At 42.4% G+C, this 23541-nt stretch overlaps 1 protein-coding gene across 3 annotated transcripts in view; it reads right to left on the bottom strand.

The window, feature by feature from the left end:
- LOC146822634 (uncharacterized) overlaps nucleotides 1-23541 on the bottom strand; it is a 1280275-nt gene that overhangs the window by 469659 nt on the left and 787075 nt on the right. For all 3 annotated transcript variants that reach the window (XM_085606818.1, XM_085606816.1, XM_085606817.1), the window contains 2 exons: nucleotides 21320-21421; nucleotides 14707-14811 (listed from right to left, as the gene is read on the bottom strand). In XM_085606818.1, coding sequence (XP_085462944.1) covers nucleotides 14707-14811; nucleotides 21320-21421 — 207 coding nt within the window. The remainder of the gene's footprint in view (nucleotides 1-14706; nucleotides 14812-21319; nucleotides 21422-23541) is intronic.

Genomic DNA, 23541 nt, shown 5'->3' with positions numbered 1-23541 from the left:
GGGTGAAGAAGGTGTGTCCCTGTCTTGAGGGTCTATCGAGCACCCGCATCTAAAGCAGACCATGGCAGGCAGCTGAACATAAGGGGGAAAAAATCTCAAATATTGTGTGCATGCATGTGTGCGTAAGTGGGAGAGAGTGATAGTGTATGACAGGGGAAGAGAGTGAGAATATGTGACAGTGATTGACAGTGTCAATCTGAGTGAGTGAGATGAGTGAATCAGAGTGAGTGAAAATAAGTGAGAACAAGTGAGAATGAAGTTGTGAGTGTAAGAGTGAGAACCATAGTGAGTACAAGTAAGTGAATTGAGCAAGTGTGAGGAAAGGTGAGGGAGCCAGAGAGAGATGTGTGTGAGAGAGTGAAAATAAGTCGTGAGAGTGTGCATGAGAGAGAGAGAGAGTGTGTGCATGTATGTGGGTCTGTCAACGTAAGTCAGTGAGAGTGAGTGAAATGGGGACTGAATGAGAATAAATGAGCGAATGAAACTCTCAGTGAGAATAACTTATACTGAGTGAGAATGAAAGAGTGAGACATGACAGTGAGTGAGAATAGGAATGAGTGAGAGCATAGATAAAAAGTGAGTGTGAACGAATGTGAGGCAGTTTGAGAGAATGTAAAGAGGTGAGAGTGAGGGAGTGTGAGCATGTGTGAGGGTGTGTTGTGCTCTTGAGTTTGCTACTGACTCTCGCATATGGGAGGTAAGTCTTGACTTAGAGTCATATATGGCAAAATGATGCCATATAGAATATAATTCTTGGCATAATGTGTACTCACCAAAAAAGGCTTGCTTTGACAACCAGACAAAGTTCTTGGCATATGGGAAGCCTGTCCCAAAATTCTGGTGCTGGCATACTGGATGTAATTCTTGACATAAGTAACACCCATTGCAAAATATTGGCACTGGCATATCGGAGGTAATATTTGTCATAAGACACATGACAAATAACTGGGACTGGTGCAGTGGACAACATTCTTGACATAAGGGATGCCCTTAGAAAAATGCTGACTCTGGCAACATAGAGGTCATCCTGGACACATGGTGCACCAGTGACAGAAAGTTGGTGCTAACATACTGGAGATTATTACTGGCCTTAGGGAGGAGAACCATGACATATTGGGTGGGAGGCAACCCTGACAAAATGGTTGGCCTGACCTACTAGAGGACATTTTTGACAAATGGCTCGATTTGATATATGTATGCCGTAAATGACAACTTTCTCTCACTGGTATGTAATTCTTAACATAGGGGTATCGGAGGTATATAGGGGTATTAACGACACAATGCTGACCTTTGCATGACCAAGGTATTTATTTACATGGGGGACCACCTACTGCACATTGAGAACAAAATGGGGTCAGTTCCTGTGGATTGTCGGGCCTTCAAATAGTATGATACGACAGTCTTGACATAAAATGTGGATTTTCCAAGGGTTAATGATGGAAAGATATAATTTTATTAAAGACATGGAGGCGAGTATTATCCCATCACATAGTCTTTTGATGTTAAATACAAAATATTAATATGCATTATAAAGTATACCATCTGAAAAATATTTACATGAACTCATGATTTGATGTTGTCTCCCCAACCTTAATATTGAGTTAACAGGTTTTTTCTATTGTTCATGTTTCCCACTTCTTCAATTTTAAATGTACTGTTTTTCACACCAAGAAATAGGAAAGACTGTTTTGCTGCCTACCTTTATATAGATGATACTGGAATGTATTTATGTCACTATATAGTCTATCAACAAGTGCTTTGTAGAATTTATGGTTTCATGTAGTTTGTTATTCACTTATTACAGCCTTTTTTGTTATTAGCTTCTATGAGCATTAAAGTGAGAAAGTAATGCATAATACTCGTCTCCGTGATAAAATTAGAACTTTCCATCATTAACACTGGGGAAACCCACATTGACAGAAATCATCTAGAAATGGGAGGATGGTCTGGTGGTCAACATGTGCGCGTCAGACTGCTAGTGTGCCTTGTGCAAATGAGTTTTGTCCAGATGTTGGATTGCAGAGTCTGATGTCTGCCTGAAGAAGAATGCTCTGACAGACTGAAACAGACTGATTTGGAGGGGTGGCCGAGGCAGGTGTTGGTTTCCCCACTGCACAAGGAAATCCCGATCCAGGGATTGGTGATCCCTTGGAAAAGCCTTTCTGTGCTGACTTCCCATTCCTAAGGAAAAAGTGTCTCAACCCAGCACCACAGAAGTGAGAAGTGGACCAGACATGAAGATTACCAAGAGGGTAACCAGCTCTGTGTGTGAGCTGGAAACCGTGACCGAACACAGCCCTTTGTCCTAGCTTGGTACCTTGCCATAGTTCTGGCAGTCTACCAGCCACAAGCCAAGATGTCCTAAATTTAAATAGTACATGAAGCCCCTGCACAATGTTGGACACCATTACGGAACAGAAGGGTTCCCTTCAGTAGGAGTCCACAACTCGTATCTTCCTCTTCCAGGGGACTGTTCTCATTTCACCTAGTTGGTGGGTGTGTCCAGAGCTAAGGATGCCACAGAGACTCTGCGATGGGCAGCCCTCAAATGTTACCAAGAGGGATTACAGACCACAGCCACCTAAGGCAGGAGACTCCATGGGCCATATCATTCACATAGTACTGTGTGCCTTTTGTCAGACGTTGTACTATTTACCATGCTTAAACTTACCTCGGACATGCTCGGAGTTAGTGCGCGAACTGCAGATAGAAAATCTCGGAAACAGAGAGAAACAGATGCGCTCCCTGTTTCCAATCTGTGCTACCTGCAGCTCATGCACTAACAGAGAACTTCCCAGCTAAGTGTATTTGTATCTTAAGAACGGGTGAACAATTATGCTTTGTGTCTGTGCACATTTTATTTATACAGCCGCCATTGTGCAACCACAGGCCGTGCCACTCTGGCGTCCCATTCTAGTCACGATGAGGAAGCTCGCCTTGCCGCTTGGCCCTCATTCCTTTTAGAGAGACCGAAAACTCCCAAGAGTTACATATTTATGAGTCCTACTAAGTTTGAACCAGTGTACAGATCGCTCTAACTACATTAGCAGAGAATGTTTATGTATGTAATAGTAAGGCGTAATTCAAATAAATCATAATTGAATAAACTTGTTTGTTTATTGGTTTTTTTTCACAATCCATCGGTTCTGCAGGCCCCGTCCACGTTTCTCTGTTTCCCTTAACCAGTTCCTTTTCTATACTTCAATTTTTTGTTTCTATCTTTCACTGTTGTTAGTCTCTCTTTTTCTTTTCCTTTCTCTAAAACAGTTGTTTTAGATATCCCTATCTTGCTTTCTTCTTAAATTCTCAAAAATGTAGTTGTGTTTCTAACTCTAGGGCTTCACCACCATGCCCCACTCTCTTTAATGAACGTAGTTGGGTAACTCCTCATCTCCTTCCTAGTCCCATTGCTCACTTGATGACTCTCTTCAACCCATACCAAAGCTATCTTTTTAGGTATAACAACTTGAAAAATGGAGTTAACCAACCCTCCCTTAATATGCCTAAAGTGGACTGAAAAGGGACCGGGCTCAGCACACACTTCCTGTTCATTAGGTCGAGCATTCGAGACCTCTTGCATATACTTTAGTCTATACTCATATATTAGGGTGACCAGACTTTTAAAGCCAAAACCCGTGACATTTCCCAAAAATAGATGAAGTACTACAATTTTACTTCATCCCAGCGCACAGAATGACTGCGCTTCTTAGCAGAGAATTACAGAAAAGGCAGTAAGAATGTACAGAAAATGCCATTGTTTACTCCAGTAGCATGCCTGTTAATTAAACTGCTTTCTTATAACTGCTGCTAACTATCTCTAGTTTGCAAAACATAAAAAGATACCTCCCACCGTTTTCAGCGACCCTCTCTAAAAACCGGGACATTAGCTTAATTGCCTGAAATCTGCCGGGACAGCTGCCGAAAAACCGTGACTGTCCGGGCAAATCCGGGACGCCTGGTCACCCTATTATATGTGCATTTACTTTGCGGGCTCTGGCGATTAGCCCTAGGACTTGTCTGCTTCCGCTTAGGGACTTTTTCCTGTTCAACTGCCTAACTGTCTTAATAGAAAACAACCAATAGAGGTCAGTATAATACCAGAATTGCTTTCTGCTGAGGGACTTTCTTTTTTTTCTGGCAACTGCCTATATTTAACTTTCTTGATAGAAAACGACCAGCAGAGGTCAGTAAAATACCAGAATCACTTTAGCATTCTCTAGATTTCAGTCCATAGAAATTGTCTTCCACGAGCACCCGTAGACAATAAGATTTTTTTTAATTCTTGTATTTTCAGTGACATGACTACCAAAGGCCCTGATTTTATATTAAAATCAGAGCTTTGGACTATACCATTTGCAGCTGAAAGGCAATATTTCTCTCAATGTGTTCCCATACCTGGCGTGTCACACAGTTTGGTGCTTACTTTCCCTCCATGTTAAAGAACAGTAGATGTTTCAGCACCCAGGCTAATGTGCTGCATAGCTAAATACATATAAGGTCCCAAAGCAAGACCGGTTGCATTGCAAATGCTTGTTTTTTTGTGGCTGCCTGCAGGCAGGTTTCCTAAGCCCCGAGATGACTGGAGTTTTCATTCTCTCTTACTTTCGGAAACTTCAAATTAGGACTCCTGTGCTGCGTTCAAGCATAGGGCAGGCCTTGGGCATCTTTGTACTTTAGAATGGAAACTGTTTTCAGCTCACAGCTTGGTCCCACAGCGGTCCCTCACAGTAATGTATTAACTAACAGCCCTGCCTGGTTTTGCTGTTGGTATGTAGCTGGAGATATCACCCTTAGTTTGAAAGTCTCCTGTCTTAGTCTCTGCTCGATGTTTTTTAATTATGGGGTCACTTTATTTACCATGGTGGAAAATGTAAAATGGTGTATCCAAGCTGCCAGGGGCTGTATGGGTCCACACCGGCTGCAGAGAGAAATCTAATGGAACTGCTATGTTGTTTTTGTCAGCTCTTGTTTTCTCTGAACTTCATCAGTCAAGGACGGTGCAGGGGGCCAACATTGTTTTCCATTTTTGCTGAAGGTGAGGAGACTCAATGAAGTTTGAATGAGTTAAGAGAAACCTCAATGGAATTCAAGTGGTGCTTGGACCCACCTTTGAATTGTTTTTTAATTCTACATGTGGCTGGTGGCTGACTGTGCTAATGCACCCATGCCCGAAGTGTGTGTTTATCTCCTGGGCGTACGTTTGAATTCTGGTGGGCTCACTCATCCTTTCCTTCTTCTGAGGCCAAACTCAGGTGGTGCATTAGCCCACCATTGGATCATTTCTGGATAATCTGGGCAGGTGACGCAGACATCTAATGCTTCCACTCTATGAACATGTGTTGATTTAATGGGCGCAAGTTTGAATCCAGTTTGGTTCACTTAGCCTTTCATCCTTCTCAGGTCAAATTCAGGTGGTGCTTGGGGCCACCGCTGGATCATTTCTGGATATTAAATCTGACTGGTGACTCAGTGAGCTCATGTGTCCACTCCAGAAACCCCAGTTGATACATGGCCCGACTTGAATACAGGTGTGTCCACTCAGCTTTTATTTAAAAATCGGAAAAGTCCCTTTCAAAAAGAAGTGTCTTTTATTTGTTGATTTGTTGTTTGTTTTCTATTCTTAATGTTTCATTGATACATTCTCTCACTGGTCATTGTGGCTTGTATATAGGGCAGCCACAGTTTTCTGTTCTGTCTCTATTCTACTCATCTTTTGTTCTCAGACATTTTAAAGAATTGAGGGTTCAAGTCCCACTGCTTTTATGTGGCAGTGAACACTCTGGTGAGTGCTTAATTTGAGCCTGTGGTTGCAGATGGGGCCCACTGGCACTCAGTTTTGGGGCACTTCTTTTTCCTCTTCACACATTGACCAAGAGCAAGAGAGAACAAAACATGCACAGGGGAAATAAGGAGTAAGAGAAAGACGGAAAATCTGTGACAAAGAGAGAAAGCAGAGACAAAAAGGATCCCGCAAGACTAAAAAAAAGGGGGAGGAAGTGACTACTGGTGGATGAAAGAAGCAAAAGGTGGAATCACTACTTGACAGCCCTGGTATTTGATATCTCTGACATTTGGTGGTGCTGGGCACACATTTCTGAAAAACAATTTGGCTCAAACACTTATTCATTTACAAATGAAGCGCTGCCTCTGGGGTTATATCACTATGAGAGTTAACATATAACCTGGGAGGTCGGAGCTATAGCAGGGGGCGACTCTATGTGACGCCAGTCTCATAGGCATCTCTAGTTTGTAAATTCAGATGCCATCAATGTCACCAATTCGGAATTATAATTACCTTAATCTGCTTGTTTTTCACAACTCTGGTTTCATGGATATTATAAATTCATATGTGAATGCCTATTAGACCTAATAATCTTCCTTGTCTGAAGATGAGAAGTGTTTGATTTGTGCAGAAAATTGTTTGAACGTCTTACCCATCTCACAAGGTTTTTCACAGATTCTCTCCAAGGATTGAAGTTTTTTAATGATTCTTGTGAAATATGAGATTCTCATGAGCGTCTTATACTGAAGGAGTACAGGATATGAAAGGATCCTGTCACAGTACTTCCTCCTCTGGACAGGACTTCACTAGATGAGAGGTGACTTTTGGACAGGAACTGCAGCCTTTCATGAAGGAGTGGTTCACTTCCTTAAAATCATTGAATATTGACTGTTGGTCGTGTAGGTTGGAAGTCTTTGTTTTTTAGCATGGTTGTTCAACAGTAAAGTATCTCCTTTCTTTTAGGTCTCAAGCAGATGAAAATATTTCTCAACAAATGATCCATGCCTTTATGTCGTAGCAGGGTTGATCGATCATTTTTTATAAGCAGTATTATGCAAGCTCCCAATTTAGTACAGAGGTATTGGGTATAAAGACTTGCTTTTAAGAGTCATGGATTATCTCTTCTATGGGCCAACAGTATTATGGATCCCATATTATATCCTTTTAAGTAGGGATATGCCGTTTTTGTATTAGACCAAGACTCTAGTCTTCTCTAAAGTGACGGAAAAGAGGTTGGAAGCCCCTCTTATGAGTCATTTGCTAGTAAAAATCTACCTTCTAGTTATTTTTAAGAGCTGATGGTGGAAGATGGTTGTTCTAGTTTTGCTCATTAGGAGAACATGCAACTGGTTTTATTCTAATTTTTCCTTCTGAGCTATTCTCCTAAACTGTTGACAGCAGAGGGATTGCTGCTCTTAACTCTCGGGGAGAAAGTGTTTCAACATGATGGATGGATCATTTGATAAATGCTTTTACAAAGCCTTCTGCATCCAGAGTTATTGTTTGGATTGTTCCTAAGCTGGACTAGCATTTAGCCGAATGTGCTTGTCGGATTAGAAGCATATGGGCCTCCCTCCTCCTGTGGCCGTCTAAAGCTCCACATAATAACACGGTCATCCTCCAGTTGTTCCTGAGGTAAAATACACGTCTGCATTTTACTATGTGTTCAGGCGCCACTTCAGGCTATCCTAACCTAGTTACAACCACATGGGGTTATTGGATAATAATTACGCCCATGTAAATATGTTGTGGATTTAGTTTAGGATACTTGAGATGTTGTTTGGACCATTTAGGTGATACAGTCGCAGGATCCTTACATATGCTGTTCCTGCACCTGCATTTCTTTTTAGGGAGTTTATTTTCAGATGAACTTTATATTGCTGCTGATTAGGACTTTTTCTTCTCTTGCCACAGGTTTACGTCTAATTCAAAATTTGTCTTGGCATGCAGCAGAGCATGGTGAATTTAGTTTTTGCTAGGAATTTACTTTTATTCTCCAATTTGCTCATTTTGTTCTGTTAAGTATCTTGTGGTCTTCTTGCCCACTGGGAGTAGTTTATATCTCTGACCTACGTGGGCTGCCACATTGGGTAGCATTGCGATCCAAAATTATAGCGTCTTTTTGCAAGTGGATCCTTCAATAGAGCCTCCCTTCAAAGCGCTTTAGAGATCTCTTCATCTTTTTCTTTAGTGTGATCAGGGAAGATGGTAGATTTCATGGATTTTCATAAATTCGCAGTTTTTCTGCACAGTCTTTGTGCTCAGCTAAATTATGCATTCCTTTGACTTACTGGATTTCATCTTGGTCCATAAAGTCTGCAAACATTTTTGCTCACACTGTGAAGGTTAGGACAATGGCTCTGTGCACAAACATATGTGGAAGATTAAACTTACATATTTCTACAGTTAACAGTTTCCTTAAAGTTTGGTATTTATTTAACATGTTCTTAGGGACCCCAAGGAGAGTAGTTTCCCTTTCTGTACCTCTCTTTATGAAGGATGAAGAAATCTAGGCCATTCAGGTATGAGTCTGGTTCCTTCCTTCTCCTGGGGATGTTTGTAATTCTTTGGCTATAGTTTCAGGAATTATTTTTATGTTTTACAACATCAGTTATCCAGATTTCCTCTGAGGGAGTCCTGTGGGGTGGGTGCTATTCTCTTTGCCTTGTTTACCCAGTCTCAGAGTAGGACCTTCGCATAGAAGAGTCATGGTTACTGAGATCACAGGACTGCACTCCAATCCCAAATTCTGTCTTCTGTTTTCAAGGTCTTCAGCCCCCGTAAAAGTAATCAAGCCCCTGGCCTCAGTTTGAGGTAATCAACCACCAGACTGAAAGATCTCATATTGATCCAGTAGCTGGAATGTGAGCTTGTGCTACATCATAGTACTACTTTTCATGAATGATGAGTTGTGCATTTTATGGCCTTTCTTCTGGGTGCTAGAATTAGCAGCTCACTTCTTTAAAGGTATGGTATTTCCATGGTAGTAATTCTGCATTATCACGTTGGTTAGGAATCGGATAAGAGATCAGAAGACATGGGCAAATAAAAATCCGTCTGCTTTTTTTTTCAGTAGACTCTGTTTGATTGTTTCACCTGCACCTTTGGAAGATGCTTGAACATTTCTGTCTGGGTGATTGGTCCAAAGGCAGGTGCTCTTGCCTTAGATATCATAGACATCTAGAATGCATTAGTTTAGTTCACTCTCAGGTGACCACTGTGGTTTTAGATCACATTTGAGGCACTGATTTTTAAAATCATCGGTGTCTTGAAGTGATCCTTTATCTCTTACATTCTGGGCCACTGAGTGGTTTTCTGTAACTTCTTCAGCCAGATCGTCTCTTCCTGGTCATCAAAGCCAAAGTAGCAACAATAAATACATACTGATGCAGCCTTCATGTTAATTTTTCACTTTGCTTTTGATGGGACTTGTTGGTCTGGAAGTATAATTGTCACCAGTGACTCATATAGGGCATTTTTTTCACTCAAACTACCTTCATTATTTAATGCTGTAGCAAAACCATGAGACAGCATTGGTTTTGATTCTGGTATGTATTCTGATCAGGTTGATAAATTTCAGCTAAGGCATACTGCTTGGTATACTTTCTTCAAGTAAGTAAAGGAATGAGAAAGGAGATGGGGAGGAAATGCCTAGATTAATTACCGGTAATCTTCATCACTCTGATTCTTCCTTCCTATTCTCAGTACTTACTAAATGTGAAGCTTTGTTTGCAAATCTTGGCTTTTTAACTTGGGATTAACAGTAAGTGCTTGCAGGGATCACGTAAGGTGCACTGAGGAAAGTGGCGTAAGCTCCCTTTTTTTTTTTTTTGCCTCATGCAGTTTTTTTAAAACACTTGATTTTCCAAATAAAGGAGACAATTCACATTGCATTGCACATGGTTTTTGCACAACCCAAAAAAAATGAACCGTACCTGACAGTTTACGATACAATAATGGAAAGAATATTGACCCACACAGTGGCAACACCCAATGAACACCGGATCCTGCACCCACCCCCACGCCCCCCACCTCCCCATTCCATCCTATAAAGCTTTAAGCAGTCGCTTTCCTGTGGATACTCTGAGCCGCAGTCTCACCACGAGTTTCCGCCATGTCGTGCCATGCGACAGTGTGTGGCACCCGTCTCTCAGCCCACTCCTTCCAGCACTATGCCATTGTTTGTTTGTGAGGCGGAAGTTTGCCTGGCCGTGTCCAAGTGTGCTCGCAACGGTCCCCATATGTCTTTAGGACGGGATGTCGGTGGCACAAACTGGCGTATAACTGCATTAGTGTTGCAGTACACTAGGCTACGCAGCCAGTCTTGTAGCTTGGGGGCCGTTTTCCTGCCCCAGTGGATGGCCACCTCCCTCTTCGCCAGCAACAGCCCCAGGGACGCCATCGTCCTAGCTTTCTTGGGAATCTGAACTGTATAACCCAGGAGGGCAATTTCAGGAAGGGGGACAAGTGGAATCCCCATGATTTTCCCCAGTGTCTCATGTACCTCCGCCCAGTAGGTCTGTAAACGAGGGCAGGACCAGGCCAGATTAAGAAAACCAGCGTGTGGGGAGGTGCATTTCAAGCAATTGTGAGGTTTGGTAGCATCAATCTTGTGGGCCATGGCTGGTGTGAAATAAGCACGGCAGAGGAATTTAAAATGTAATAACTTATGGCGGCTGTTAAGCGAGATGTCCCTGGTGACCACACAACACTTCTTCCATTGGTCGTCTGTGATCGTCCCGCCCACATCCACCTCCCATTCCTGTCTGATCCTGGAGTCTTCTACAGGAAGGAGCTGAGCGCAGGCCTTGTATATTTTAGAAACCAGGCGAGCGCCACTTGTGTTCTCCAGGACCAAGCTAAGTGGGGGGAATGCATCCGGCTCAACCGGAAATGAGAGAAACTCTGCACGCAAGGCGGCTTTCATTTTGCACATTAGGAAGCAGGTCATAAAACTGCAATCCAGGAATCTGTCATCGTCGTCTATTGTGAAAACATGCCTCCCGGGAAACAGATCACCTATCTTAGCTATGTCTGCTGTTGCTAATGTGCGCTGTACTATTCGCTCTCCAGTGAGTGGGAACCATCTGGTGTTGGGCAAAGGTAGGGCGGAGGAGTATAAAGCTGTGGCCCCCGCACGCCTTCGCAGCTTATCCCAGGCCCAGGCAGTCATTGACACTGTCTGAATATCCTGCTTTTCCCGTGGGAAACCACCCGGCAAGATCTCGCTCAGTTTGTCCGGAAGAACTAGGTCCACCTCTGGTCTCAGATACGGGATACATGCATCTGGGTGAAACCAGGCGTGCGTGTAGCGGCACTGCGCCACCAGGTAGTACAGTTGGAAGTCTGGGACATTAAAACCTCCTCTGTCATAAGACAGGGTCAGTATGGACCAGCGAACTCGAGGATGCTTGCCATCTCATACCAACCGGATCATAAGCGACCTTAGAGTGCGAACGAAACCCTCTGACAGGGGCACATGGATATTATTAAATCGATATAGCAATTTGGGGAGGACCACCATTTTTATAATAGCCACTCTGCCAGCTAGAGACAAGGGTAGTCTTAGCCATCTGTCCACCTGCTCTACTATTTTCTGAAAGGTCTGCCCATAGTTCAAGCGTATGATCTGAACAGTGTCCAGGTGGATGTGGATGCCGAGATATTTCACCCGAGTCTTGGCACCATTCCAGAGGAAATTCGCAGTCCCGTCGGACCGTGGACTCCGTTAGTGGGAATATAATAGACTTGTGCCAATTGATGCCCAGCCCCGAGAATCTGCCAAATCGGATGATTTCCCTAATTAGAGGAGCCAGGTTTAGATGAGGCTCCCGGACATACAGGATGGTATCATCCGCGTATAGGGAAGCCAAAAGCGGGCCCGTTTTGAATTGTAGTCCTCTATGCAGATGGCGCTCTTGGAAGTGCCGGACTAGTGGGTCCATCGCTAAAATGAATAATAGAGGGGATAGGGGGCAACCCTGTCTAGTCCCGCTGTATAAACAAAACGGCTTGGACAGAGTACCATTCAGGCGAAGTTGGGCCGAAGGGCCGCTGTATAGTAAGGAGGCAATTACGATGAAACTATAAGGTAGGCCCATGCGCTGCATTACTTCCACTAGGAATGGCCATTCCAAAGAGTCAAACGCTTTCTCCGCGTCAAGTAACACCGCTGCTGCAGGAACCTACGGTTGGATTCTGTGCAGCACAGCGAACAGTGTTTGGAGGTTCAAGGATGTAGAGCGTTTGGGTACGAAACCAGACTGCATTGGGGAGATGATCTACTCCATCAGCTGTGAAAGCTTGTCGGCGAGCATTTTCGCCAGTATTTTGTAGTCCCAGTTCAGTAGGGACAGCGGTCGTTAAGAACCGCGCTATTTAGAGTCTTTACCCGGCTTCGGAAGCAGAATAATCACAGCTTCACGCATCGTGGGGGGAAGGCTTTGTTTTTCCAAGGCCTCTGCATACACCTCGATTAACTGGGGGGCCAGAATATCCTTCAATTCTTTATAGAAGTCACCGGTGAAACCGTCTAATCCTGTGGCAGAAGAGCCCCGCGTGGAGTCTACGGCAAGTAGAACATCAGCCACGGAGATTGGCGCCGCCATGAAGTCAAGCATATGCTTTTCAAAAAAAACCAGTGCGATTTCGTCTAAATACTCAGTTTGTGCCGTACCATCAGGGTTGGCTCTAGACGTGTATAGCGTAGTGTAATAATTTAGGAACTCATCCTGGATAATCACTGTGGAAGTGAGAGTGGTGCCGTTTGCGGAATGTAATTCAGTGATATAATTCTTGCTGTAATATGGTCTCAGCATTTGCGCAAGGACTCTACCGGGCCGCTCCCCCTTCCCGTATCGTATAGCCGTGTGGTATTTCCCCATGTATAAAATCTCACGCTCCGCTGTGTCGATGTATTCCGTCAATAGGGAAAGTCTCGCAGCCCGAGCCGCTGTGTCCGGGAGAGTCGTAAGTTGGGAGTCTATCACTGCTATTTCCTGCTTAATGTGGGTCATCGTCTGTCTAAGATCTCTAAGTACCCCCGACTGCTTGGAAATACACGCTCCCCTGATAACGGCCTTGAAACCTTCCCACAAAACCGCCACAGTGTCCACCGAGCCGGTGTTAAGCTCACAATAGTCCTCTATCGCGTCCCTGATCACAGCCTTGAACAGGTCGTCTGGAGGGCTCTACCAGGGAAGCGCCACTGTTTCTCATACCCCTCTGGGCGTGGGAGCCTTAAATGTAACACTATCGGAGAGTGATCAGAGTACGTGCAAGGAAACGTAGTATGGGAGGCAAACCAGTCAGCAACCGTGGGAGAGATCAGCCAGTATCTATCCTTGACCAGGTGCCGTGTGGGCCAGAGTAATGGGTGTAGGCGGTAAGGGCGGGGTTACGCTGCCGCTAAATGTCAATTAAAGTGTGTTGTTCACAGAGGTCCCTCAATGCTCGCCGCGCACGTGGCTTGGCGTCCGGCGCCTTGGAGGTGCTGTCCAGGACGGGGTGAATTAGTAAGTTGAGGTCTCCTCCCAGGAGTAATGCATGGGGACCTAGTTTTGTGACCCATGCGTTCAGGTCATGGAAAAAATCAGGGGCGTCTACATTGGGTGCATAAACATTGACCAAGGTGACTGTGTGTCCATACAGGATACCTGTGACCATTACGTATCTGCCCTCAGGGTCTCGGGTCGCATCTGTAAGTGTAAAAGGTACCCTCTGGTGGATCAATATGGCCGTGCCCTTAGCGTAGTTGCTGTAATTGGCAAAAAACCTATGCGGGCCCCAGCTGGTGCCAAAATGTGCTGAATCGGTAACGGGGAGATGTGTCTCCTGTAAGTATGCTATGTCGACCTTGTGTCGCATGAGATAGTGGATCACCTGCCGTCTTTTACGGGTATTATTGAGCCCCCTGACATTCCAGGACATAATGGTGATGGCCGAGGGCCCCTGAATGTTACCTAACCATGGCATTTGGCCAGTGTATGAACTCTTGTCTGTCAGGACGTGTACGCAGCGGCAACATGGCAAGCAATGTTACAATAAAGTGTGCACAATAACCATAACAATGTGTGCGTGTGAACCCTACCCCCCTACCCCCACCCAGCCGCCCTCCACCCCGAAGGTGGCCATCCCTTTCAAAATTCACCTTTTTTGGTCATAGGGACCGTAAGGCTAACAACCGAGGACCAAAGAGTCAAACACAAAGGATACACCCCGGGGGGGGGGGGGGGGGTGGCAGCCCGCAATTAGACCAACCAAGTGAAGTGTCTGATAGTAACAGCTCCCTTTTCAAAGGATTATATCGAAAAGAGAGCTTTGCTATGGGGTACCGATGGAGGAGAGATAGGCCTTTCCTCATCAAGTAAGTCCTGGGATAAGGAAGGAAGAATCTGAGTAATGAAGATTACTGGTAAGTAATCTAGGTATTTCCCTAGATCAGCTTTTCTCATTCTCTGTCCATGTCTTTCTTTCTATCTCTTTCTTGCGAGTTCCTTTTACCATCTTGTCTTCTTTTATCTTATCCGTATCCCTTGCTATCTAGCTCACTCCCCATCATTCTTCCCCTTATGTATATTTGCTCTTCTAGTCTTAACCTCTCTCCATTTCTCCTTTCTGCCCCTTCCATTTCTCTGCATTTTCCCTGCTGCTATTAGCTTATGATTTCGAGGAGGGCAGTATGAATGAACTTTGGTGCTAAGAAGAGGGGGCTACCGCTGCACTGGGGCAGCTGATTTCCGCTACAGCTACTGGAAAGCACACACTTGTGTAATTCCTCCCTGTCCTACCCAAAACACTGGGTTCAGTGGTCTGGAACGAATAGTGTGTACATTTATTTTCAAATATTCTCAGAACGACAATAGACATAATCATCATTTACATTTCCGAGAAAATAATGTTAGAAAATAAGGTTTTATTCTTACAGTTTCCTGTCTGCAAATGCATCACGTGTGCGCTCGCTCAGGTCCAACTGCAAATTTGCAAATTTTGCCCTATACATTTCAATTGAGCCATGCCGATTCATAATCCTAAACATGAAGAGAAGAAGTATCAGTGAAAATGACATTTATTTTCTGTATTAGCATTCTTAAAACTCTGTGGGTGGCTTACAAGAATTTATTGTCATTATAAATGAGTTTCCATATAACAGCAACTGCGGAGAGAAATCATGTAATTTCCCTGCTTATGCTATTCTAACTCATAGAACGAATACGGTAATAATTCTACATAAGAGTAATAAAAAAAAGTTGTAAAGGTTCAGATGAGTTTTTCCATTGCACGCCACTCCACTCACATCATATTTCGTTCAAGAATTGAGGCAAAAATATTTTGCCTCATTATTGTTGCTTTCATAATGAAGAATAAACCATACCGTTTTTGGTTCACTTCACATGACATAAAAAGACTTAAACCACAACAAAACAGAGGAAACAGATGAAATCATTACCAAAAATATAGGCTGCCCTTATTGATACAGGCCAATCACAGGCATTAATGTAAGCAGAAAGGTTCAGTTAAACTCCTCTTTTTAGTCAAACTCTCGTCTCAGGCGGCCACCAAACACAAACTCCATATCAGTAAGACCAGACCCTTCCTGTCATGTGATTTCTGTTCAGAGTCCAGTCCCTGCGTGTACTGAAGTTCCTGTTCTGAAACCAGTTCCTGCGGTGAGGTGGTTTCTGTTCTGAAATCAGGCTCTTCCGGTGAGGTGGTTCCTGTTTAGCTAATATGTGTCCGCCAAGTGTGTTAAGAGTACATTTCCAGAGGGCATCCTGTCTGTTACCCGTGAATACCCTTTATAAAAATGAAGCAAACTTTTTCCTTCACACGAAGTCCCATTTTGTACTTTTTAAATGTGAAGACAACATGTATTTGATTGTTTCCTTATGATGCAAAAACAGCAACAATTGTGGAAAATTGCTTATCTGTTTGGCCTAGAACCTTTATGTAACATGTCTGTAACATGCGCATTGTATGTTTGGACCATTCACTATTAATGCAAGCAACACAAATAAATAGTGGAAAATATATTTGCTGTAACTTTTTTTGGACCACAATTTGAGTAAAATTGTTAGCTTCGCCAATTGTTTTGTTAATGAGTAATCTTCATCAATCTGAGTCCAATCACTAATAAGAAGAGTGTTTAACTACGTCACACGGAAACTGGAACTCTTGCCCATTTGTAGATCAGCAAACAATGACTTTTTGTTTTTATAGACAAACATATGGATAACTCCCCTCTTTCCTCTGTCATATAAGATCGTCCCTGGTATATCATATACTGAATTATACCAGACTGAATGGTGGTTGTAGCTTACCAAAATGCTTTTGGAGGCCTGGAATGCAAGGACTGTGAAAGGGAAGGCTTGGGCTTGAAGTAAGGAAGAGCAATTACTATATTGTCTCTCTTCCTCATCACTGTTTACTGTTTGAGAATATACCATCAACAAAAGATATGTTCAGCTTGCCAACACCATTCTATCATGAAAAATATCAATGAGGAAGCCTAGGAGTACTGAGCCTAGGACCTCAGACATAACCCAGAATATACAAATCCAGTATCACGATGTATTGATGAATCAGAATGAAGAGAAAATGACAAGCTTGCAAGTAAATCACTGTGAAGCACAGCCCCGAATTAATCACCCTTAAAGAAACTTAAACAAAGGGGCTCAGAAAACAAACTCTACAAGAATTCTCTTTCCACCCAAAATCTTAGAAAATGAGAAAAAAGCTGAAAAAAACCTGACAACAGAAATTTAAAAAATAATATGGACTAAATAATGACCCATAAGAGAGCCTCAGCCCTCTCTGTACTCTTGCGGCAGAGTTACCACTCAAAAATGTAATATTGGGACTAGGGTCTGTAGGTGTATGGAGAAAACAAAGTGATGATGATGGTTTTAGATGTGTGGGGGAAGGAAAGATTATTTATTTTTTATTTAAGAAGCTTTATTGAAAATGATAATCCAAGTAAAACATCAATACAAATAAAAAAATCAACAGGCAGTAAGATAAGGCAGGAAAAATGAATTCTTACAAAATTTTCAAAAATGCCAGAAAGGATATAGGGAATATACATAGGGGAAAAGCTTTTAAGGGTATATATATTTTTAGTGGGGAGGGAGGAACAGGAGAAAGAAAAAGAGAAGAGGGGGGAAAAAGGAGGGGTGAAAGGCAATCGATATAAAGAGGATACATCATATAATAACAGAAACTTAATAATTGTATAAACAACTAAGTGAATCATAGAACATTTCTAGAGAGAAAATTAGTTAAAGGCAACCATAACAAATCTTTTTTGATCAAAAGAGGTACTGTGGTAGCAAAAGCACGATCAAGCCTATGATGATGACAAAGTAAATTCCACCATGCATTGTATGAAATCTTTGAAGTATCTTTCCAATTGGATGTGATTATCTGTAAGGAAATGGCTAAATATAAATCTATAAATTTTGTACAATACATTGAACATTCCATATAGGAGAAGCACCACCCAGAAAGATATGAAAAATCTCAAAGGAATGGTCAGTAGCTAATATTTCGTTTAATTTAGACCAAATACGAGACCACAGGGATTTAACCAATGGGCAGTGAAAGGACATATGAAAAAAATCACTATCAGCATGAGAACAAGACCAGCGTTTTTTGGAGTCAGTTAACTTAAAATTATGTAAATCATGAGGGGTATAAAAAAGTCTATTGTAAAAAAAGTATAGAGTCTGTGTGGTGCTGGCGGAATGGGAAGCAGTATGTAACTTGGACCATAATGAATTCCAAACCTGAAGGCGAAATTGTTGAGCTAAATCTTTTTCCCATGAGAGTTCAAGTTTAGATTTGGGTCTGTCAGTGAAGGGACGGGAAAGTAATTTGTAAATTGCAGAAGCTTTGAGGGGAATAGTAAAGTCCGGTAGAGGGGGGAGGACTGCGTCTGTGGTGGGCAGGGAAGCGTTATGAGAGATAATGGAGGCTAAGGAGTTTTTAAGCAGGGGATACTGGGAAGAATGTGTGCTAGAGAGGTTGAAAGAGGCACGGAGATCAGAAAAGTCTCTCAAGGAATTGTCACTAAGTAGATGATCGTAAGAGATGATTCCTTTGTCAATCCATTCTTTCCAAAAGAGCGCTCTGTGGTTAATCTTTATAGATTTATTATACCATATTGGGGTTAAAGAGTGAAACTCTGACTGTGAGAGGGAGGAACGAAACAGTGAGAGAGCGAGTGCTTTGGAGTGTTTAAAGATGGGAGAGAGAAAGCGCTGCGGAGGTTGAGAGAGGCGAGTGGCCGTAAGATCAATTGAGCTCCAGGCTGTTTGAGGCGGGTCGGACGAAACCGATAGAAAAGGCCAAATTTGATTTAAAGTAAAGGCAGAATGAAATCGAGTGAGGTTGGGGAAGTCAACACCACCCAGTTCTTTGGGTTGTTGAAGACGAGAAAGAGAGATCCTGGCTTTATGATTATTCCATAAGAACGTTGTAAATATGCGATATATTGTTTTAAAAAAGTAGAGAGGCAGGGAGATTGGAAGCATTGAGAGATAAAAATTAACAATGGGGAGAAGCATCATCTTAATGGTTGCAAGCCTCCCCCACCAGGAATGGAAAAGGGGAGACCAGCTATCAACAAGAGAGGAAAGATTTTTGAGTATTTCTTTCTGATTAAGATTGATGGTTTCTCTAATAGTATTGGCATAGAGAATGCCTAGACATTTAATATTGCCGGAATTCCATTCAAAATCAGAACCATGGAACATGTGAGGAAGGCAGAATTTGTTAAGGGGTAAAACCTCAGATTTATCTATATTAAGTTTATAACCAGAAACCAGAGAATATTCTTGTAACAAAGAAAAGAGGGAAGGTAAAGAGGTAATGGGTTAGAGATATAGAGTAAAATATCGTCCGCATAGGCAGTAAACTTAATATCAGTGTTCTGAAATGTAAAGCCAGTATATGTTGGTGAACGACGAATTTTTTCTAAGAAGGGTTCTAACGCAAGAATAAAAAGAAGAGGGGAGAGTGGACAACCTTGTCTGGTACCTCTATGTAAGGGAAAATATTGAGATTGAGAGCCGTTGACCCAGATAGAGGTAGAGGGAGCAGAATATAACAATTTAATATATTGAATAATGGAAGGGCTGAAGCCATGCCACCTCAACGCACCAAACATGAAATCCTAACTAACTCTGTCAAATGCTTTCTCAGCATCTAAAGTAATGGCTGCAATTGGGAAGTCCACCTTTGAGGCAAGGTGAATGATGTTGAGGATGGTTCTCGAATTATCAGTAATGGACCTGCCTTTAACAAACCCAGATTGATAAATATTAACAAGGTTAGGGATGACCTTATTAATGCGAGATGCCAAAATTTTAGCAAAAATGTTGCAATCAGTATTAATTAAGGATATAGGTCGATAATTCTTACAAAGGGAGGGATCTTTCTCTTTTTGGGAAATTAGACATAGCATTGCCTCTGTAAAGGAACCTTTGGATTCTCCCTGGGCAAGAAAGTGATTGATCAATGAAAGTAAATGTGGAAATAGAATATCCTTAAAGTAAAGATAGAAGCGAACCGTAAAGCCATCTGGGACAGGTGCCTTATCTTTAGGTAAAAGAGTAATAGCATTAAGAATCTCCTTATCTGAAATAGGAACATCCAGAGAAGAAAGGTCAGTAAAGCAATCTGAAGATTTAGGAATTGATTGAAAGAAAGAGTCGAGTTGTGCGGTACAGGGAACAAATTCCGGAGTGTAAAGGGAAGAATAATATTGAACAAAACAGTCAAGTATTTTATCATCAGTAAATTGATGATTTCCTTGCGAATCAATAATGGAGAATATTTTGGATTTTTGCTTTTTAATTTTGAGGTAATTAGCAAGAGATTTGCCCGCCTTATTACGTCCCCCGTACATTTTGGCATGAAATTTAAGAAGATTATTACATGCAGAGTCCCAAGAGTGTTTGTTATATTGCATTTTCGCCTTAATGAGAGAGGAGAGTATGTCTGAAGAATTCTTGGTGAAGTAAAGATGCTCTAGGTCTTTAATCTAATAAATCCTCTGGCAGCAGGCTTGAAAGCATCCCAAATAAAATGAAAATGGGAGGTAGAATGAAGATTGTGTTTGAAAAATTCCTCTATAAAAAGCGTAAATTGTTCAGTGAATTGTGTGTCAAGAAGGAGAGAGTTATTAAAGCGCCAGTGCCGAGAGGTGGGAGTAGGAGAGGGATAATCCAAGTCTAGTATTACAGGGGCGTGATCGGATATAAGAATGGACCCTAATTCTGAGTTAGTCATAAATTGGAGAGTATGTTGGGTAAAAAAAATATAGTCAATGCGGGAGTGTGATGAATGCACAGGAGAAAAAAAGGAAAATTCTAAAGTGGCAGGGTGGGAAAGTCTCCATGAATCAATGAGATCTCTAGAAGAGATGGCCTTAAAAAAGGACTTCTGCATCTTATTGGGGATATATCTAGTGAGTGATTTACGATCTAGAAAGGGATCCATAAGTTGGTTACAATCACCTCCCACAATTAAATCATCAGTCGCATGAGAAGAAAGAAGCAAGGAGAAGTCATTCCAGAAGGTTAAATCAACACCATTAGGGCCATAAACATTACAGAAGGAAAATTTTGTATTATTAATAGTAACATCTATAAACAACCATCTACCACAGCTATCATGAAGCTCATTGTGTAACTGAACAGTCAACGAGTTATGAAACAAAATGATAACACCATTTTTGTTGTTCACTGCCGGAGAGCAGAATGCCTCTCCAACCCATTGTTTACGTAGTGAAGACAAATCCTGTGAATTAAGGTGAGTTTCCTGTAACATTGCTACATGGCATTTCAGTCTCGCTAAGTGAGATAAAATACGTTGCTTTTTAACTGGGTTTCGAATACCTTTGACATTCCAAGAAATGACACGCAGACCATTCATCTCTGGAAGAAAAATAGGATTAAGCAAAAGGAAGTAAAGAATTCAAAGCAGAGTGGGAGAAGAGAGAGAAAAAGTAAAAATAAGTTGAATACAAATGAATGAAGAGGGAGAACCTGATGCAAGGGGGCTAGAGCATATGACCACGACAGAAGTGGAGACAGAGACAGAATAGGAAAACAGTAGAGTATCGTAAGCAGAAATGGGAAAAAAGAGAATGTAGATAGGAATAGATAGTGTAAATGTTGCCAAAAAAGTAGGGGTGAGAGGGATAAAAAGGAAGGGAATATGGGATGGGAAGGAAGGAGAGAAGAAAAAAAAAGGAGAGAGAAGGGAAAATGGTGAGAAGGAGGGAAAGGGGGAACAGCTTCCCCTGGAAGAAAACAACAAATGGAGGATGGCAGAAAGCCAAGGGGCTTTAGCCACGAAGGACAGTGAATCGAAGGACATTGATGTGGGAGGGGAGCGACGAAAAGCAAGGCAACTGCACTAAGAAGAGAGACCGGAGAGACAGGGTCACCATATATCACGAAAAGAAAAAAGAAACTATGAAAATAAGAATCTAAGGCTAAAGGCAACCAAATGGAACAAGTGAAGGGAACTTACCAAACATCACGAGAAAGGAAACAGCAGCATGATGGGATGCACAAAATGAACACCAAAACGATATGAAAGATGACCTTTGACAACAACACCACATGGGGGGACCTGCGAAACATAAAAGGAGATGAGCATAAGAAGCAAGAGAGCAATGCTCTACACAATAGAGTAAAATAAGAACAAGACTCAATAATAGGACATTAATATGACATTTAGGGTTTGCTCAGTTCCATAAGTTCTCCTTTGTGAGTATGGATGAATTTCCGTAGGTCTGCAGGATCATCAAAACTAAATGTTCTTTCTTTATAGGTCACTTTGAAAAAACAAGGCTGGATTAAGCCATAGCGTGCATTCATGGCTCGCAATGCAGGTCTGAGGTCCAAAAATTCCTTCCGACGAGACGCAGTAGGTTTAGAAACGTCTTGGGTAAAAAATACTTTATGTCCAGACCAAATCATCTGCTTATGTTGCTTGGCAGCTTGGAGAATCGTCATAAGTTCTGAATATAGAAGGAAATATGCAATGATACCTCTAGGTTTAGATGTAGGGGATGTAGACTTTGGCCCCAGGCGATGAGCACGCTGTATGTTGAAGTCCGAAGATTTCAGAAGGCCAACAATTTGGAGAACTTGGGTCTTCAGGAATTGAATCATATCGGACCCTTCAGAACCCTCCGGAATGCCATAAATACGAAGGTTGTTGCGCCTGTTACAATTCCCTAAATCCTCCGCAACCCTTTGAAGCTGGTTGACATCCTTGGTGAGTGTGTCAACTCTAGCAACGACATCTTGAGCATCACTGATCCTTTGCTCCACAGCAGTCAGTCGTGTGTCCAGGCTAGACCATTTGTCATCTAATCGCTGAAGTGTGGCAACAGTGTCCGTCATGAAAGGACGAATAAGACGTAGCTCCTCCATGATGTCCTCGAGTGTAAGAGGTAAAGGTGATTTAGTTGGAGAAGGAGGATCTTTTTTGGAGCGTTTGACAAAAGATGCATTAGTGTCCTTCCGATCACCTGAGGTGCTTCCATGAGATTTATTTGAATGTGTGGAGTCCATGTTGAAAGTAATACGGCAGATGAATTGCTAATGAAAGCAAATGAGGACAGCAAGAAGAACAGTTGTGATGCACGTGGAACAGGGTTGGGGGATGATGTAGCGCAAAACCGGCACTCCGTGAGGTAAAGCGGTGATACTTAAAACACAACACAGCAATGAAGAGCGTTGGATTATGGTGTGGCCGAGGCAGGCGTCAAAAGAACAGCGAGCTGACAGTGAAAGCGGAAAAAAAAAAAAAACCTGCAACACCAGTGGTACCAAAGTGACAGAATGATGGGAGGTCAGATCTTACCATCAGAACAAACTGAGGACATTGCGTGAGAAATGTACATGAAACTCTTCTGACCACCTAAATATGAGAACTTGATGCCGGAAAATACAGCGCGCTGAATGAGGCACAAAACCATCCGTAAAAGTAGAAAGGAGAAAACCTTCCCCGTGGCATTAAATCATGGCCAAGATTGAGCAGAGGGCATCACCGCTCCATAGAGAAAGACAAATGAAAAACAATAAGTAAAAAAAAATGCTGCATTGAAATTAAAAAAAAGAAAAATGATTATCTGAGGGGGCAGAAATCAGTGTTTAAAGTGGTGAAAAGACCGTATTTCGGTCTAAAAAACTTGCCATGATGCACTCTGCCACTTACGACATCGAAATCTGCCGAAACCGCTGAGACACGTACAGAAATGAAGGTCCCTTATTCCTCAAGTTGTCTCAACCGAGCGGAGCTCCTCACGTGGCGGCCATCTTGCCTCGTCGCGCCGCGCGCTCCCAGGAAAGATTATTTTATAACCAAAAACAAACTTGAAGCAGCCTTCTGATGTTAGAATTAATAATGCCTTGCACTTGGGAGGAGTATTTCAGCTCTTCACCTTTGAGAATGTTCACACCTTTTAGAAAATAACACATGACCAAAAGAGCAATTGAACCGTCATCTAACTACTTCAAAGACAATGTATATTATCCAAAAGACATCCTCAGTCACTGAACCATCAAGGATTATTCTTCTGCAACAAGGCACACAATCAGAATATGGACCAAGACACAGCACCTTCACAGGTCAACAAACACTAAGAGAGGCCAGAGGTTTTGCATGAGAAAGGCTGAACCACTAACAGACCCATCTAACTGGAATAACACATGTTGTTCATCTCAACCCATACGGGCGTA

The sequence above is a fragment of the Triturus cristatus genome, chromosome 5_2 (genome assembly GCF_964204655.1).
Source record: "Triturus cristatus chromosome 5_2, aTriCri1.1, whole genome shotgun sequence".
Taxonomy (NCBI): Eukaryota; Metazoa; Chordata; class Amphibia; order Caudata; family Salamandridae; genus Triturus; species Triturus cristatus.
Note: the sequence above shows the minus strand (reverse complement) of the source record. Positions and strands in the feature narration are given on the sequence as shown.